This window comes from Periophthalmus magnuspinnatus, chromosome 11 (genome assembly GCF_009829125.3).
Source record: "Periophthalmus magnuspinnatus isolate fPerMag1 chromosome 11, fPerMag1.2.pri, whole genome shotgun sequence".
NCBI classification, from domain to species: domain Eukaryota; kingdom Metazoa; phylum Chordata; class Actinopteri; order Gobiiformes; family Gobiidae; genus Periophthalmus; species Periophthalmus magnuspinnatus.
Genome location: NC_047136.2, coordinates 12,792,699 through 12,812,986, shown reverse-complemented (window position 1 = coordinate 12,812,986; position 20,288 = coordinate 12,792,699). Strand labels below are relative to the sequence as shown.

Genomic DNA, 20,288 nt, shown 5'->3' with positions numbered 1-20,288 from the left:
GCGACACAACACATTAATAACCACGCTACAGGCTCTACATGGATGAATTAATGCAGGACAGTAAATCGCTCATATAGGTGAGGAGCAAAATGTTTTGTTTTTTGAGGGGACTGAGTGAGGTGAAAGAAAAAAAGTTAAGTGTGCTGTGACTACACAAATGTGATTACCATGGTCACAAAAAGTAGAAGTTACTTACTGCTACAACTACTGTAAATGTTATTACTGTAAATATAACTATACATTACAACTCATTCTCCAGGTTATTAATCAATAGGAGAATGAGTTGTAAAACTGCTTCATATCTTTTCACCTCCAATTGAGAAATAAAATGTACTCACTACAGAACATACACTTGCAATTACAAAGAAGCACTATGTAACTTTTCACATCACATATTTAATTGGAGAATTTAGCAGGTTTAACCCTATATTTTAAAGATGTACGTTTTCTGTTGGATGGTCCCTCGACCGCTGTCTCCATGGTAATACAGTTCCCAGGAATGTTCGAGAGGATGGCATTACCCTCAAGCAGGGGACAAAAAAAAAACACAAAAAAAGCACATCTCTTCAAGGTCAGAAGAATACATGTTTTTCAAGAGATTAAATGGTAGGCAAATAAGGCCACAATGTAAGGCCACAATGTGAGACATTCCAGCAAAGGAAACACCATCACTATGGAAACAATCAGGTGTCAGACCGCAGAACAAAAATTTCACATAGTACTAAACCTAATAAATTATGCAACTAAATACGGGATGAATGCTTATTTTAGACTCATTTCCCTCGATTAACGGCGTAAATATTTGCTTTCAGTCTTTATTTGTCTAATAGTTTACTTGAGTTCAAATAACTAGTTTCTTTGACTTGTATAATTTATGACCCACAGCAGAGACCGATGAAGGTGATGAGGTCCCCAAAGACGACGTGTGAATCTGCAGCAGCACCTGTACTTTGCTCCATTGAACAGCTGGGACCAGATGAGCGCTGCTGACAGAAACTATAATTTTCTTCTTTAAGCATGAATCTTGTGTAGTATCATAACACAACGGAACAAAAACTCAAGAAACCATGAGCGGTGTGGCTGTCACTTAACCTTATTTTAACCGGATAAAGGTCAATATATATCTAACAAATTAATGTAAAATAAGATGGGTGTATGACATGACATACGCAGTGGTGAGTGAAATACTGAATACTGAAAGAAATGTCTTTTAATCAGACCGGCGAGTTAAGAATGAAGTCACTGTATGTTTACACAATCACCATAAAATACTACAAATTATTGGCTGAAACGAGATATATTGGTTATAGTGAAATTCCCTCCCTACTTTTAATTGAAAGGCCCAACATAATATATAACCGCAGCACATTTAAAAAAGGAAATTGCGAAATAGTAACTCCGATAAGCAACACCAGCAGAGGGCAGTGCAGCAGCTGAATGCTCATCACCATAGCAACCTCAAATGCAGAACCACAATCTATAAAATAAATACGATGAAAGCAAACGATATATATGTGGACTTTCTCTTGTCAAATCAGTATTTAAGTGTGATGATAACATAGAAAAAGGTTAAATTATTAAACATAACATCAGTACAAGAGCAAAAATATTATAGGAAACTAGGAAACTAATTTTGCATTTTGGGACCAATTGCATCAAATTTGAAACATACAAAAAAGTACATTACACAGTCCACAGGAGCATTAAAGCTGCACTATGGATCTTTTTCGGAGAGTAGGACCTGCCATCTGCTCGTCTCCATGGAGATGTTATTGCTTTGCCTAGAATGTTCCACAGTATGACATAAAACATATCTATCTTTGCATTTATTCAGTTATCTAAAGTGTTTCATTATGGCTCAGGAGAAAACATGCATTCTTACATTTCACACATCAGACTTGCAACTTTAACCTTGCAGTTAAAGATGCAGGATTGGTTTAATGCCATACTACGAAAGATTCTAGGCAAAGCTTCTCAAAACATCTCCAGAAAAATTACATAAACGTACCTTTAAGATTTGAGACTGAACAAATAAACTGCTAATTTAACCCAAGAGTCACACGCATTTAAAAACATTTGTAGAAGCATAAACTACGTGATTAGAAAGAGGGCACTAAGTAGCCCAAACAATTATAGTCTTTACAATATGGGATTGCAGTTTTGATTAGGTATTCAGACCCCTTTAGGAATGCATTATTCTGGTGTCAACCCATAGCTATACATTCTTTCTTAGATTAGCCATTACGTCTTTCCATTGGAATAACAAGGCATTTTAATTAACCTCCCATTGAAAAGCTGTTTTAATAGTATTTAGTGACATCATTGTACTATTTGGCAGCAGGCTCTCTATAAAAGAAAAAGGCACAGTTTGGTTGTAAAAGGCGGTTAATTCACAGTTTATTTGGAGTGGGAAAAATGAGGAGAGACGCCACAATGAGTCATCAAACTCTGCAGCCGAAGCAGCAACTGTGAACTTCAACAGTTCATTTAACAGACTTCAGTCCTCCTTTATCACTGTGGTTTTATCATTTTATGCTACAGCACAGTCGACAAAATCAATACTGTTTTCTGAGCAATGTAAGAAAAAGTGAAATTGGGTCCATATAGCAGCGAGAGACTTCAAAATACATCTTTTTTATCGGAATTGCAAGGCCTCAACGTTATTACTACTTTTAAAAGATATGGAAATAAATCAGTCATATGATTTGATTTGGTTTGTCCTGTGTAAATGCATCTCGACAGACAGTGGTGGTTTGTGTCTCGACCAAGGAGAGCTAATGTAATAATTTCAATACCCTTTATTAAGCTAAATGTACTTTTGAGTTTATCATGTACTTGTTAGGATTTTTTTTGTTATTTTCTGTACTACTATTTCAATTCACAATTACAATTTGAATTTAAGTGATTTAATGGCCCGGTATAGATGCAGTATAGATCCTAGTTAAAAATGTATATGCCCTTTTTAAGATAAATGTACTTTTTGACAATATAGTTATGTTATTTGCTATCATAATCACACTTATCTCTCAAAACACTTGATTATGCCTTCGGTGGTGTTCAAGTACACTACTTTTTTAATAACTACTAGATTGATTCTGACTGGTACAGGAAGTAAAAGTAAAACTGGACAAGACCAGGTCTACATCAATATTAAAGACAGTCCAAGATGCAATTCAAGGGTTTCAGGCTAATGATTCCTTCCCGATTTGAAGGATTTGGTGAGGACTTTAGCCTATTCAAAAGATGTAATACAAAAGTCACTGACACTTTTAAATCTTCAATAGCTCCTATAATTCTTAAGTTATACTCACCAAATTTTAGCAGTAGGTAAACTGAACCTTCTGAGATTTTTGGCAATATATACAGTTATAATTGTTCACTTACACTTGAACTTATCACTACTTAAACTAGGGGAGGTAAAAATGGCCTAATGTTTAAAAAATAATGTTTATAAGTGTGCACCATTTTCGGTTTCGCACTGAATAGCCTTATCCAACACACTTTACATAACATTTGAAAGCATTTCCGGGATTATGGCTCTTATTTGATCCTCGATATTACGTTTTAAGTCATTTATTGTCTGAGGTTTATTCACAATCACCTTTTCTGTAAGATCGCCCCACAGGAAGAAATCAGGACTAGTCAGGTCTGTGGAGATCACATACTGCCCCCTGTCTTTGAAAACCACTTATTATTCCTTTAATGCACATGTGTCAAACTCAAGGCCTGTGGGCCAAATGCGGCCCGCCACGTCATTTTATGCGGCCCGCGACAAAGTAGATTAAAAGGTATGACTGTTTTAAAATGTCAGTTTATCATTAGATACACAGTTTAACAGCCATTTTTCATATCTATGCAAATCCATATGCAATATTTGTAACTTAAATAAGTAATAAATATAGAAACAGTTAATGAACAAGATTCAAAAGTAGTTGCATTTATTTTACATTAAATTTAGTTACATTTAGTGAAATTTATTTTACAGTTAGTTACATCTGGCCCTTTGAGAGGGACCATTTTGTTGATGTGGCTCTTTGTGAAAATGAGTTTGACACCCCTGCTTTAATGTCATTTACTCTCTGTGACTCAAAGTACCACTGTACAATGGTGGTTCGTTCCTCTGTGCTATATTTGCTCATATTAATGTTGGAAGGGTGGTTCTAAATGCTCTGAAAAAATAAAAATATTTAGGAAGAAAAGAGTTATGAATTTTTACAATGTCGGACTTTCTATACACACCAATTCAAATCAAGAAGGAATCCTTATGTCTGAAACCTACGAATAGAATCTGAACTGTTTCACAAATCCTGATAAATAAAAGGTTACATTTTCATCCATAAATTCCACTGTAGAATATTGAAGACTGACCTTATCATAGAGATTCCCAGAGTTCCTCTTGTCGTCCTCGTCGCTGCTGTCCTCCGCGGGGGGCTTCTCTCTGCGCGTGTCGTCTCCCATGTAGTGCTCAAACACGCTGGAGAAGGCCACAGCCGACAGCATACAGACCACCGGAGTCAGCGTGAGCATGAGGCGGACCATCACCCCCGCGAAGTACACCGCGCTGATCGCATACAAGGCAACTGCAACACAAGACAGAGAGGGAAGAAAGTGAGCAACTAGGGCAATAATATAGAGGTTGGTTAAAGGCGTTTAGGCCTGTAACCCAAACCCATGATGTTTAACGGTTTACAGCAATCCAAATAATATAAGTTTCAAGGTGGAATTTTGACATCCTGGTAAAGCTAACAACAAAAAGCATGCTAACAATTAACTTCCTGGTTCTTGGACAATAACTAAAATGCTTTATAATTAGATGCAGACAGCACACAGCGATGTCAAATTTACCTCAAGAGCTGATTTTAGAAAATATGTGTACTGGGGTTAAACAGACATGCATAAAAATGAGAAAAGACCCACTAGGTTCTGTTTTAGTGTGACAAAATATTAAATGTATTTGGCATGAACGTAGTAATTACCTTTTTCCATAAAACTAAATTAATTTTTTTGTTGATTTGTTGGGAAAATGGCATTCTTTTGATTATTAAAGCGTGCATTAATCAGACTGATGGGACTTTGTACTTTGTTTTGGCTGGTAAAATAAAGATTGAATAAAAATAAATATGCAACTTTTCTGGTGGAAAGAGAAGATTTTTACACCAGATTTTTACACTTCCCGTTATATACTGATTATAAACAAGCTGTGGTATAATCTTAATTACAACTTTTGTTTTTACTTTGCTTTTAATTCAACTTTTAAATCGGACTTTATAAATATGGCAGCAAGGAATAAAACTAAGTAGTAATCCTGGAAATTGTTATGTTCCTTAGCAAGTTCATATCAGGACAAAATGAGAGAAGATAAATTAGTCGTTCAAACACAATGAGCTCACTGTTCACACACGATTAGACCTCTGAAAAGTGCTGACCTGGTCCATCTCTGATCAATGGCAATAAGTGTTTAATAAAGTGAGAGTTTGTCTGTCCACCTTTAAACTGTCAAAGAGCTGTGTTCATGTCAAAGTTTAGTCTGAGAATTTTCCCTTCAAGCACAGCTTTTTTGGGTTGCTAAACAAACTTTTTATCTCTGCAACAAAATGGAATTATTTTCTTGAACAAAATCCAGTCGCATTGCCACTGTTTATAGGACTATAGTGGTTTGTCCTTCACACTTGGAGAGAACTGTAAAAACGCAGGAGGCAGAAAATAAGAATTATGATTTTGTGATAACTTTTGGAGTGTAAACAAACCAATACAGCTTTATTTTGTGGCATGATGTGATCTGATGTTGTTCCTGCCTTTGTCAATGCATACTAATTTATGTCCAGAAGAAAAAACAGGCAAATCTTTTTTAGTTCTTCAAAAAACACCATAACCACATTTCCTGCACAAAATATAAACTCATTTGACAAAAAGACCAACAGGCAACACATAATAGACTGTTATTATTGTGATGTCACATGTGCTCTTTTCTATTGTAATAATCAGACAGAAACCTCAGGGCTGATCTGTAGTGAAACCCAAAATCTAGTCTGAGTTGAGAAAAATGTGTTTGTTTTCTGGTAGATTTGGTAGGTATATCAAAAATATTCCTGCATATGCAAATGAGTTCATGCATAATTCATATTTGCTAAAAATGTCATCCCAGATACAGTCTACAGGGTTTTAAATTCTCTCTGTGTAAAGATATAATTCAAATGAAATACTGATATAAAAACAGTCACCAAAAATAATTTTAGTTTTGAAGCTGTTCACTAAATTCTGACACAATCCATCAACTTTGTTTGTGCCAAAATATAATTAGAGAAAAGATGCATTTACCAAACCCCGTGAGAGCTTTCAACTCATTATTTATAGTTTTTTTCAGATAATCACCAAAACTGTGGCAACCTACCAACATAATTAGACCAAATACACCAAACTGTTATTTTTTACACCAAGAGATCATTCAACTTTCAAACTGGCTTTCCAAATTATAATGAGACTTTGCCTGTGGACGCAGAAGTCCAGATATATTTGAGTTTGTCTTTAGCCAAATACTGGAACTTTTTTATTTTTATTTATTTATTTTTCACAGAATATCCATTGTGTTTGGATTTCAGTTGTACTGTCCAATGGAAAATGTATTCACACACTAATAGATTCTGCAGAAAAAGTGTTCCCAGCTTCTCCAACAAAATAATGACATTCTTTGCAGCCTTTTAAAAGAGCTACTGCCAAAATACTGGACAATGATACTAGTACAGTTACAATGTTAAAAAGGAATATTTTCAGTTATGTTGACCGGAGCATATTTTTGCCTTGGGGGAGGTAAAAGCCGTAAATTTGGAAATGGATTTTTTTTATTTTTTTACCATTAGATAGCAGATGTTAAACCTTATCATTTAGTTTATTACATTCTTTTAAGTCATAAAAACAAGAAGTATCTTGTCTATGTCTGTTTTGAGCGGATGTAAACCAAAGCAGTGAGCTGAATCTCTCACCAAAAACTCTCTCGTCATTGATGTTCTTGATGCAGAACCAGAGCCCCGCGGGGAAGGTGCACACCAGGATGTGCAGGTCGAAGAAAAAGGACACCCAAGTGGTGGGCTGGTGCTCAGAGACCGATGCGATGATTGGGATGTGGATTTTAGCATAACTGAGAAACAAACACAGAGCCCGGGTTAATTTATGTGAGACAAAACGTGTTGGGAGTTTGGAGACAAATTATACAATACATGCCACTGATTAACAGAATAATTATGAAGCACAAAGATCATTTTATCTCCCTCGTGGTAAAACAAACAAATACAAATGAGTTTTTTGTACACAGTCCCAAGTTGACAATTTTCTGAAGATTTTACACTGAAGTTTTGATGCAATCTGACAATTTTGCAAAGCAGTTGTTCTAAAATTGTGGAACTTGCTTTGATCTGGTGTAGAGCTAGTTTTGTCAAATTTGATTCTGATTCAGTCGGTTCTGTCCTGGTCAAGTCCTGATCCAGTCCCAATAATTTCCCTTGCGGATGAATAGTTTGTCCAGGTCTACTGCCTAAGTCTACTGCCTAAGTCCAATGTCCAATTCTAACTCCGGGTAAACTCTGGGTTAAGCCCTGCTGAAGTCCTGCTGAAGTCCTGCTGAAGTCCCGCTTAAGTCCCGCTTAAGTCCCGCTTAAGTCCGGCTTAAGTCCGGCTTAAGTCCGGCTTAAGTCCGGCTTAAGTCCGGCTTAAGTCCCGCTTAAGTCCCGCTTAAGTCCCGCTTAAGTCCCGCTTAAGTCCCGCTTAAGTCCCGCTTAAGGACAATAGATCATGTATTAGATTGTTTGTCCATATAGATGAAGACCTGCTTAGATCTGAATTAGTCCTGCTTCAGGGCTGGTCTAGATCTGGTTGCTTGATATTATTAGCCTTCATGTGATCGATTTGTGCTCAGCTTGGTCTGAGGACCTAATATTTCTGAGGTGGCATGAAAAGTGAAAAGTATTTTGTGATTACGGCTGTGAGAGGGAACACAGCGCATTAAGGAATTAAGAATCTGTAGCTCCTGAGGTAAAGGGAAAAACAGGACCCATAATGCCTCGTTCAGCTCACTGGAGGAGGCATCGATTGACCAAAATATCAAACCCTGGGTGTGGGAAGGAGAAGGAAGTGGGGCAAATCTATAGGGGGAGAAAAGTTAAACATTCAGTACTAGTAGTAGTAGTGAAGTTTTTGGAAGTGCAAATCAACAGACAGTAGTAGTAAATTGTGATAACGTGTACTGGAAATTTCTAGGACTGCACAAAAACTCACAATTTTGAGTAGAGATGCACCAGTATCGGCAGATACTGGAATCGGCCAAAAGTTGGGGGATCTGTATTGTGATTACAATTATATTAGTGTGTGTGTGTGTGCATATATTTTGTGCATGTATATACACACCTATATTTTATAGGTCTAAAATACAAATAAACAAACAAACAAGATTGTTATATAAAAACACAAATGACAAATTCGACAGGATTTCTTCAGTAAACCATTTGCAGAGCTTTTTTTATTTTGTGGAAAACATCTTTAAATCCCTCAAGATTTCAAAGTACAATGAGTGGCACTTACCCAGTGTCCCAAAGCGAATAGAAGCGGCCACTCCATGGAGCAATGTAACCTACAAAAAAAAAAAAAGATCGATAAGAGCCCGCCTTTTACGGCTACATTCAAACCTGAAGAATGAAGGAATAATAGGGACCGAGACCCCAGAGTGTGGCTCTGGCCTAGCGATGATTACTGTGAATAACTTTAACAGCAATTTAAAACTCAAGTTAGGATTAGACGAGATGAAATCAATCAGTCATCACTATTTCAATGCTCCACTAAGCTATAAGTAGGGTCTGTGTTAAATGTAAGTGGAAGTATACTGCTTTGTTTACAGCCTGGATTATTCCAACAATGCGAAGAGTAAGAATGACACTGAACTGTGTAAGTGGTGATTTAAAGGTGCACTATGTAACCTTTTGTAGTGGAGGGTGCGCCTGTCTGTCTTCCAGAGACAAGTAAGTGACACCAGAAGACGTTACAAGTTACGTGTAAGATGTGTGGAGAGGCGACTCTGATCACGGTAACAAAACATGTTTTTTCATTTTAGCAAGAAAATTGTAATTGAATACACTGAAGCAAACTAATCTCTCTAATCTATTCTCTCTAAAACAGTGGTAATTCTAGACTAATCATTTCTTCATAATGTATTGCTAATGTTATTGCATTTCAATGTAATAAAATCATATTGAACAAACTGTAAAAAAATCAAAAAATCCAAATAAGTCTCATACTACGGAGCTCAACAGTGACCGTCTGCTCAGGTTCCCTACGTAAATTTTTCATTCATTTTTCCCATAGAATTTCACGAAAATTTCAAGTATTAAGAGTTCAAAGGCATCGCAGAGGTAAACGAGCTACGTGTTAACTTATATCTATAACAGGGTAAATTCTAAATGTTTCAATAACGTTGCGGTATATGAAATTCAGAAACAGATTTGAAATAAAATTATAGGTGTTATGGTCATTAGTTACCACGTAGATAATTATTTCTGAGCAAGCTTTCAAACTTTTAATATTTTTCAGAAAGTCCATGAGAAAAATGAAGGTGAAATTTTGTCCTGGAACCATGGGGTAGGTGGTCACCGTTGTCTGTCTATATAAACCCATAAAAACATACTGTATTGGGGTCACATATTTCTGACTACACAAATGCGTAAACACTCTGGCTTCATGCTGTAAGTAAATGAGATTAGATTTTGACTGACACGTCTGGTGTGAGGCCAGAGAAACCTGTCAAAGCTCAAGTGTGCTGGATGGCTGCTGTTTTAATGAGCAGTTTAGCCTTGTTTCGAAACATAAGTGATTCATTTAAGCAGCAAATGTGAAAACAAAGGTCTTTTTTCACTAAAGCTTTGATCTGGAATATTTCCGTTTAAATGCAGCTCGAGGGCTCAACTGCAAACACATGACACAAACAAACACTATGAATATCATTATGAACCAAGATGTTTTTTATTGAGTGCCTTCACAGAACAATCAGGCACAAATACAACCACTGACTAAAAATAATTGATCATCACTTTATCGTACCGTTTGTGGGTGGAATACGAGTGGTGACACGTGAACAATCTGAAGTTTAAAAGCAGGAAAAATGGGCACATTTAAGAATTGCAGTGAGTTTGACAAGGGACGATTTTTGATGGCAAGTCAACAAGCAAGTTCATGTGTTCCTGGGCACAAAAAGGTTTAAGGAAGAAAAAATGAGCCAGCTAATGTGTCGCAAAAAAGCTGGACGATATCGGAAAAATAGCAAATAGAAATTTTGTCAGACGCACATTACAACAGTGAATACTTTGGTGGTTTTCAGACACACTCCTAAGATTGAAGATAGTTTATAAACATACATGGTTGTGAATATACATGGTTGTGAATAGACCCTTGAATGTTGAGATTAATTGAAAAATGCCATGATAGAGAACATAGATTTAATTCATAATGCTCATTTGGATATGTCGAGATCTAATGTAAGGCGTATTGTGCTTTCTACTAAATTATAAAGGACTATGTTGTATTTTTAGACCTCAAAAACTAAACAATACACCCTTACTCAAACATGCATGAATCAATCAAAATAAAACTCATAGTACCTTCTTTATTTGCTCACTCAAACTAGGTCTCCGAGGCAAATGTAACACTGGTTGATATTTTATGCATAGCTCCACAAAAAGGTAAAATTCAGATAAAATTTCATGCAGGTTATGTATTTTCCAAACGTATTGACCAAAGTGCAGTAAAGAGTCAGAACAGAGACATTGTGGACGCAGTGGTGGAAGAGGCAGCTGAGCTCTGATGTACAGAACCAGACTGATCCAAGCGATCGATCTCTGGCTCTGAGTTTGAACCTGCCCAACTATGGAGGAACTGAGGATGACTTTATGAGATGAAAAAGTCTGATGGACCGAAGCCGCTATGCTGAATAACTGGCAGCTCCCCAAACCCACTCTCACAGCTCAATCAGGAGACCAGACACCCGCTCCAGCAACAGACGGACCGCGCTGACAACCGACCAATCACAGATGAGCTTGTTCTAACGTGTCAGTGCACAGAGCGATGGCGTGTGAAGTGAGTCTGACAGTTTGGTCTCAGTAATTATGTTTAGTCAAAATTGTGAAGAAAAATGTGAATTTGATTATTGGAATGTAGTTTGAAATATGGAGATTGACGTAATTTGATTTGATTATGCTTTTGCAATAACAACACCTGTAATTGAGTAAATGCCAGATAGACTAGTTTAATGCCACTCAAAATGGTCACCAATGCAGCTTGAGGATCCGTTAACACACTCTAATATACTTAAAAATAATAGGTACTTGGCTTTGATTCATATGCCCTGAAAACATCATTTCAAAATCATTTATTTTACTAAATATTAAGTTTAAATCTTCCACATCTCCTGCACTGAAAAACAAGAAGAAGAAGTGGCAAGAAGAAGTGGCTCACATACAGTACACCGTAGCATGTTTGTGTGGGTTCAAAGAGGCCAAAACAACAAATCTCTGAGAACACACTGCACCGTGTCCAACTGTTTCAGCTCAACTCTCACCCCCTTCACATTTGTTTAGGAATCTCAGCCTGGCTCTGATTTTCTGACATTACAATACAAAGACGCTTGTTGAATTCTGTATGCAACACTGGGGTTTTAAGGGGATAAATCAAGTCTAAAATGAAATATGGGTTACAGATAAAATATAGACAAAACCAGAACAATACAATGAATAAGTCAATCTATTCAAATGCAGTAACTATACAAACTTAAACCTGCTCAAAATTGAGACAAAATTTGATGAGGAAATAAAGCAAAATCAGGACTAAACTAGAGCTCTGGGACTGAAGAAGAATATATCTATTTTTAGTTTGGTTTCAAATTCAAGTTTTGACGTTTAAGGAGTAATGATTTTTAATGACAATGTGTCTTGGACTATCCAAAAGCAGCTTCAAACCATGCATTTTAACCAATCAATTTGTGCAATTCTAGTGGAAAAACAACAGGATTTCTGATGACTAATACTGGATGGCAAACCCATTTTTCTCCAGTTGACCCTTGCCAAATGGGCTGTTAATCCACCAATTCTGAGCCAAATGATTTTAACACTTTGTGAAGCAGAGGGAGGGCTTGAGCCAGATTTAACTGAGCAGCAGTTTCCCCAAAAGTGTTCTCAGAAATGTTGTGTGTGCAACTAAACGCACCAGGGAACCTCCGCTAACTCACTCTCCATATAAATAAAATATTACACAGAATTAAGTGCCTGCAGCTTTCAACCTAAAATATTACAGAGGCTTATATCATATAGGGAAGGAAGGAAGTGTGTTTGTTATTTTTCAGACATTGTTACAGAATCAGTTCAATTCACCCATATTTTTTTTGCTTAGAAGGTGCACTAGGTAACTTTTCTGGTGTTGGGAATGCTTGTGTCCATGGAGATACTATTTTTTATTGTCTGAAATGTTCTGTAGTATGGCATTAAACATATCTATCTTGCATTTAATCATTTAAATGTGTCATCGCACAACCAAAGCTCTCTCATTCTAAAACATGTTTTTTCACCTTATCAAATGCTTTATTTTGGGTCTGTGATAAATAAAATGCTGCATAATTATACGGCGACTGTGCACAGTGGTCCGATTTGGTCACAAAGTGCTTCTTTCACATTATAATCTATGGAGTATTTATACATTCACAAGAATAAAGATGGGTAAGTCAGGTTCAAGAACACAGTTGGTGCCCAACAAATCAACACTAACGTGTATTGTTCACTGTCAGTGGCCATAATAGTAGTCCTGATTTGCCCTCTGGGAGACAGAACAGGCTTGAACAAGCAGACTTACAAACAGCTTTCCCCTGTGAGTTACACAAACAAATAATGACTTATTCTACTAAATATGAAATTAAAATGATTGCCTAAGCACTTTACTGTGCCGGAACCTTTAATACAACATCTCAAAGTAATTTACCTCCAAAAACTGTCCACACTAGAGATGGAATGGGAAAAAAGCTTTTGGTCATTTTGCTTCCCACAAATGGAATACATTTCAAGGATATGTAAAACTGGACACATTAGCCTCGTTTCCATTGGTTCACTTTGAAGCGGACCAGAGTCCAAAGGGGACCCAGGAGAGTACTAGCTCCCAGAGGAGGCCAGCCCAGTATGGATCACTTTAGCTAAGGCGTGGCTATGCAAGAAATGAGATGATTGGGCAAGAGAGAACACAGATTCAAAACTGTGACAAGCAAGTATAAACAGAAAATAATAACGAGGCACCAAACGCTGACTTGATGCTGTATTTTCAGTTATGGCAACTTTATATGTTAAGCCGATATGGGTCGCAAAACGGAGAACAAACAACAGCTGTTTCCTGTTTATGGACGCACGGCATTCATGCATAAAGATCGAAAATGTTGTATTTCCAGTTTGTAATGCATCTAACATGAGCCAAACTCAATGCATTACATAAAGAGAGGTTAAAACGCAGTGTAGAGGCACAGAGAAGTGAAAAAAATGCAGAACAAGCTGACAAAAAGCCAGAAGTAGTTTAGTGTTTATGGTAGCTTTAGCCTAATCTCACAGTGGCCCAAACAAGTATAATTCAAATGTGATTTTCATTTTATTTATTAGGAAAACTTTTGTCATGTTTGTGTGATGCCAGTGTCTCACAGAGCAGAGCCCTGGCCCTGAACCTGGAGCTGTGCTCGGGGCATGGAAACACAACTCGGCTGGAGAGAGCAGCACCAAACAGACCTGCTCCAAGGCGTCCCCAAGTGAACTGAGCCAGTGGAAAAGAGGCTTTTGGTGTCACTAATGCATTTTAAATATCTGGTAATAGACATTTATAATCACACCTGCATCCGTTTTTACTGTTTTAAAGGGACCTATACAGTTGTTACTGTTGGTATCATATAAACACAGCACTCATGAAAGAGTCTGGAACTCTTATTGAACTTTCCCTGTATAAAAAAGATAAATTAAATAAAAATGAAAAATACTATGAGCAGTAGTTCAGTCTTTGCATTCAGGATTGGACTAGTTCATGTGTATAATGTTATGACAAAGTTGTATGGCCAGATTATAAATCCTTACCCACATACAGTGTTCGCAACATAACAATACACTTGACATGAAAATATAGTTTGTCTTATATAGTTTGTCTTTCAGAAAATTCCCATATGAATATAAGCACACACCTGTATACGTGAGATAAATGACAGTGAGGAAGACTGCGCCGGCGGCCAAAGACACCCCGAGGAAGAAGAGCGTCTGGAACTCCTGTTTGGTCAGTCTGTCCTTCAGGTACAGAAGGAAGGCATAGGCTTGAAGCAGTGCGAATACACCTGGGACATAAACAAAAAAAAACAAAAAAACAACATAAAGGTAAGGTACAATCAAAACCAGAAAAGACAGAGGCGGATATGTGAGAGGCTGGACCCCTGTGGTGAACAAAGAAACGTTTCACCACGACCAGGAAGCGTGCTCATCAAATTGGCAGCGCTCTTGACAAAGTCGAGCGTGATGGTGCCGTGGGCTCTTCATGCAGATATAACAGAAAACACCAAGGGAGGACCTACTATTTGTAATGCATGGAAATGTCAGCTGGAACAAACATACTTTTTCAGTCCTGAACAAACTTTACATCTAAGATCCAAGAAGAATTTCTTAAGTATTACAGTTGGCTGCTATGTGATACCTGTTAGCAAGTTAAAGGCAGTGTACCAGGATTTATGGTCTTAAAAAAATGGGCAAAACTATTTTATTTGAAAAGATTTGCAGTGGTCCAAAGTTATTCCTCACTTTCCTAACGTATTCCTACCATCGTAATTATTCACCATGAGGTGTTTTTCAGAGGTCAGAAAACTAAAACCAACAACATCTAGCATGCTAACAGCACATTTCTTGGTTTTCTGACAATAAAATGCTTTATCCTGAAGTACTGAGGTTAAAAACTACTTTTGCTCAACAATATGGACAAAAATCGGCTACAGGCCTCTTAACTAAAAGATCTGGAGAGGAACGGAATATTTTAGTATGAAGTGGATTCCTTTGAAGTAATACTTTACAGCTGCAAGAAAGGACCAAAAATACCAACTATAAGGGTGCCTTGATCTCTCACCTTTGGAGGGATTACCACATTACTTAGATCCTATAAAGCTTTTATCAATTCCTCCTCCCCTATTTGTTAAAGTGAGCCAGCCAACACACAATAAGGGCATAACAACCCATAAAGATGTTAGCCAGTAAACTAAAGGCAGGGCACTCTAAAACTCCTCCTTTTAGGGTTGGACCTAGTAACTCTGAAGGATAAATTCCCAGTGTTTCAAGCCAGTACCATCAAATTGAAAACGGCTTCTGGATGAGAGCCGAAACATCTTGATCGCATAAACAGTGTCCAGATGACCACAGTTGAAATCGAATGAGGGAATTACACCATCTCAGTTTTACAAATACTATGCATCAGAAAGAAAGATGCTAAGTACAACAAACAGGGGTCAGAAACAAAGAGCAAAGTCAATGCCGCTTCCCTAAGACACATGAGGTTTCACATGTTTCAATGCCATGATTATCCCACACATTACCTACTGTGTGTCCTGCTGAAGAGAAAACATTCTCATATCTCTCAGCTCCATCGATAATCAAGTATTAAAGGCACTCGATTAAAAAAAAAAAAAACACTAAAAGTAAATACAAAGTGCTCAGTTTGGACAACTTGTATCCGCATTCAAATCTAAGAAACCTGTTCAAAATTATTAATAATGCAGCTCCATCTTCACTGAAACCATTCATTAAACTTTGTTCCGAACAAACTACTCAATTCACCCGGTCGTCTGTGAACCCAAATTGCATAGTTACAAAAAGATCCTCGGCCTTTGCTCAAGTGGCCTTTTCTTTTTAAACCATCAGACAGTGGAAACAGCGCCAGACAGTCTGAAATTGTCTGTAGATCGTAATCATTTTATTAGGAATTTGAAAAAGCACATCTTAGATCAGTCGATGTCAGTGTAGTTAATTTGTACTGTATTCACTGTAAAAACTTTCACATAATGATTTTTAACCATACTGTGTTGGACAAAAAATGTTAAAATGTTAGTCTTATAATGTCATTCTAATGAAATGTGTATTGTTAATGCGTGTTCACCTGCCCAGGGACTGCAGATGCAAAGGAGCAGTAGCTAAATCTGGTACAAATAATCTTTTCTTTTGTAAGATTAATTAATTTGTTCATGGTCCCTGACAAATAAAGAATAAACAAAGAAAGAACACTGAAACCAAGTAAGTAGTCATCCCCAGAGCTTAATAAACGCTAACTCAAGAGCTTTTTTTTTTAATGGGGACATATAATAACTGTATTTATTATAACTATGTGATTGTTAGTTATAAGATTTTGTCACTTCAGGATATACAACTAAATCATCCACTATGTTTAGATTCAACTTCATGCCTGTGTCAGGATTTGTTTTGTTTTTTTATGTGTCCTGTGCCGTTTTCCCCCCTCCCTTCTGAGTTTGAGCCTGGAGCTGGGCGGAGACTCTGGCTCCACCTCCACACACCTGCTTCAGATCAAGCCTTCACCTGTGAGTATAAAAGGACTGAGGACATGACACTCGGGGCCAGATCGTGTTGTCATTTTCCGGTTTATTTGTTCGTGTATCCACCACAATCCTGCACCCTGGAACCACCCTGCACCTCCGTCTCTGACCCAGCTCTCCACGGCTGGTACGAACACCCCAGCCTCTGACCCTGTGACCCATGACCTGCTCCAAAACTACTGCCTACGACACCGCTCTCAACTGTCTGCTCTGTCTACCCTCATTCACATTCATATATCTGTTCCCAAGTCTGTATCGTTGGTCCCTCCATCAGTCTTTACGACAGTCTGAATACTAAATATTGCAAGATAGGTGCGATATAGCCACAGTGTTTAGCCGATTCATTGTAGTTCACGATCAGTAATCATGTTTGTAAAAATGCAAAAAAAAGTTATTGGTTACAAAATCTAAACTAAAACAGACGTAGATTAAAAAAAAAAAAGCTACATTTGACATTTTCACAACATAATCTTGTTTAAAATATCTGTCTCCTCTTCTCAGTTGCCATCACTTGTCCCAAAGGTGAGCTAAGGCCCTGTCCTGTCTTGTGAGATGTAGCGGTCTGTAGCTAACACACTTGTCACTCCTCTCCCACACACAGACACATCTCAGCGGGACAGACAGGTTCTTGCATCCCTCTCTCTCCTCCCCGACTCCCACTGCGCCCCCTCAATGCCCCCACCAGATGTTCCAAGCAGCTGCTACCATGGCGACACCACACACACTTCCTGGGACCGACTAAGGTAGAACAAAAAGAAGGAACAGGAAGCTTAGTAATGCTGCCAAACAACATGGGGAAAAAAAATGTTTGCAAGTTGCTGAGAAATGCCAATTTTGAGAAAAATCTATTGAAAGGGTTTCTTTGGAGATCGCAAAAAAACACCACTGACTCGTATATTCTCAATCTGGAGACGCACGAAAGCAGCCATCCGAACTGTCAGTGAGCAGATGGGCCCGCTGTTGAGAAGCAAAACCGAACGAGCTTTAATAAACTATCCACAAGCCAAAAATGAAAAGTAGTTACAGCGCTAAGGCCCATGTCTATGCATAGGTATTTTCATTCTGTAAATATATTCCTGGAAGGGTGTGTGTAGCTGTCGTAGCACTGGGACTCACTGTAGTGCCTCTATTTGCTGTCAGGTGCTTTAGATAACATGGTACAAGCTTATGTAAAATCACAGACCAGGGTGAGGTACTTTGCTGAATGTATTCACTGGCAGAGTTACAAAAATAAGGTCACTGAGGACGGCCAAATATTAGAAAACCATACAAAAAACTATAACTATAGTACATATAAAAGGGGTAGTAAAGGACCAACCTGATTTTTGTCCATGTATTTGAGCAAATCTCATCTCTCATTACAGATATACAAGCAGCACAGGTTTATTCCCAGTTTACTGACGAAGAGAAACAGGTGTAAACTCCACAGAGGCAGATAAATTATGGGCATTTTACTGTGGCAGAAACACGGTCATTAACATAACTTTAAATTGATATCTGAGAATTTGGAATTGATCCAGAATCGTTAAGACAAAGAACCACAATCCTTTTAAGAATGTATTTTTTTCAACACCCCTATCACTGTATACAGTCTGTATATAATCAGAAAGCATTTTATTGTCATAATCTGGAAGTACCCGTTATCATGCTAGTTGTTAGCATTACTGTGACTGCAAAACCCCCCTCTGTCCTCTGAAGGCTGTTAAATGTGCACATTGCAGTGAATAATTATGATTCTTGGAATGTGGTAAGTGAGGAATAACTATGGGTGCAAACCATTTATAATGAATTAGTTCTGCTTTTCATGTTTTTAAAACAGTAAAAAAAATAAAAATAAATTCAGGCAGCGTCCTATAGCAAACCTATTCCTCAATGTACTAACGCATTCCTAGCATCCTAATTATTCACTGTGATTCATTTTGTCATAGTACAGCATCTAACATGGTAACAACGCACCGGCATTACTTACTGCTTTGTGGATGATAAAAATGCTTTACAATTAGATGCAGACAGCACACAGAGGTCTCATTTTGACCTTAAGAGCTGCTTTTACAATATATCTAAGTAAGCAAAACTAATTTTTACTATTACATGAAAACAAATTGGGTAAAAACCCTTTAAATTATGCTGACAACTCCACCATATCAATATCATTGATCACAGTACACAGTCTCAGATGAAGGACAACTAAATTATAACAACACAAATAATAATAGTGTTTTACAGCCCTATAATCCAACACATCTGAACTACACTCTGTAATGAAATGTCTCTTTGCATTTAAATCATACCTATAAATACAAAAAAGATGGAACGGTGCAAAAGTAGATCTAAACACATCACTACACTGACTATACAGGATTCAGGAATGCTTTAAAGAATTTTTTTTTTTTTTTTCTCAATACCCCTACCACTTTGTAATGTCTGCATATCATTAGAAAGCATTTTATTGTCAGATAATCAGGAAGTGCATGTTATTATGCCAGTTATTATCATGTTAGTTGTGATGCTAGTTGTTACTGGCATTACTGTGACAGCAAAAGCCCTCTCTGGCCTCTGAAAGTTGTGAAATGTGCTTATAAATTCATTGCAGTGAATAATTAGGATTCTGGGAATGTATAAGGTAAGTGAGGAATAACAAATAGTAATAGAGTATGCAGCCCCATCTTACAGCGCTGTAATCCAATGCATCTGAACTATACTCTGTAATGAAATGTCTCTTTATATTTAAATCATCCTTCGAAATATACAAATGATGGAACGGGGCAGAACTAGCTGTAAACACATCACTACATTGATTATATGTGGTGATATATATATTTATTATAAAGCCTACACAAAAATTGCCTCCAGGCCTGAGCAAAGTGGTGTGTGATTCGACTGTGGTTTTTGGGCCACCTGGGGAAGTCCAATATTTACTCTTCTTTAAGCTCTGCCCTTGAACGAGAAATCTCTCACTTAAGCTGTTAAACTCCCGCTATGATTACCAACTAGCAGTCTGCCGTCTATGGAAAGCTGCAAAAGAAGAGGTGGATAGGATTTCGCAGCAGAAAAAGGTTAAAAACTTCAATTAGGAAAAAACGAATCGTGTTATGGTGATTAAGAGGATTAATCAAATGGGTTTTATATTTAGATTAGACATTTAGCGGATGAAATACTGAATAATAAGCTTTAAGGAAATGATAAGAAATATCTAACGCTTATGTTAAATGAAACTACAAGTATCAGAAGACCGCTTTCTTGTGTTGATTGGTGGTACAAGCTTCATCTTAAACATAAAAAAATGTTACTCAAGAAATCAAATCAAGCACCAAATCAGAAACTGTCATGGCAACTAAACATGTGTGCAAAAATCTGGCTTTCAAGACCACCATCTTTGAGTTTAGTCTATCTTAAAAATAATTAAATAATAGTTTCTTGACCCTTCACTGCTTGAAGTTTTCTCTCAAATGCATAAAAAATACCTCCTTCAAAGTGGGCACAGTTATTTGTCTTTCCCCTGTAACAAAATAAACAATATGATGCATGTAGTGTTGTGGCAAGAAGTAGGCGGGACTTACCTGCAGCCGCCATGTGCTCGCTCGTCCTGATTGGCTGAAACCCGACGAAGGGGATCTGCATTGACAGTACGAGGCCCACGATGTAGAAAGTGCTGTACGCT

The 20,288-nt window shown here is 37.5% G+C and overlaps 1 protein-coding gene across 1 annotated transcript in view; it reads right to left on the bottom strand.

The window, feature by feature from the left end:
- LOC117378192 (dolichyl-diphosphooligosaccharide--protein glycosyltransferase subunit STT3B) overlaps nt 1–20,288 on the bottom strand; it is a 144,107-nt gene that overhangs the window by 11,702 nt on the left and 112,117 nt on the right. The window contains exons 6-10 of the mRNA XM_033974722.2: nt 20,188–20,286; nt 14,231–14,377; nt 8,572–8,620; nt 6,981–7,135; nt 4,369–4,580 (exon numbers count right to left, since the gene is read on the bottom strand). Coding sequence (XP_033830613.1) covers nt 4,369–4,580; nt 6,981–7,135; nt 8,572–8,620; nt 14,231–14,377; nt 20,188–20,286 — 662 coding nt within the window. The remainder of the gene's footprint in view (nt 1–4,368; nt 4,581–6,980; nt 7,136–8,571; nt 8,621–14,230; nt 14,378–20,187; nt 20,287–20,288) is intronic.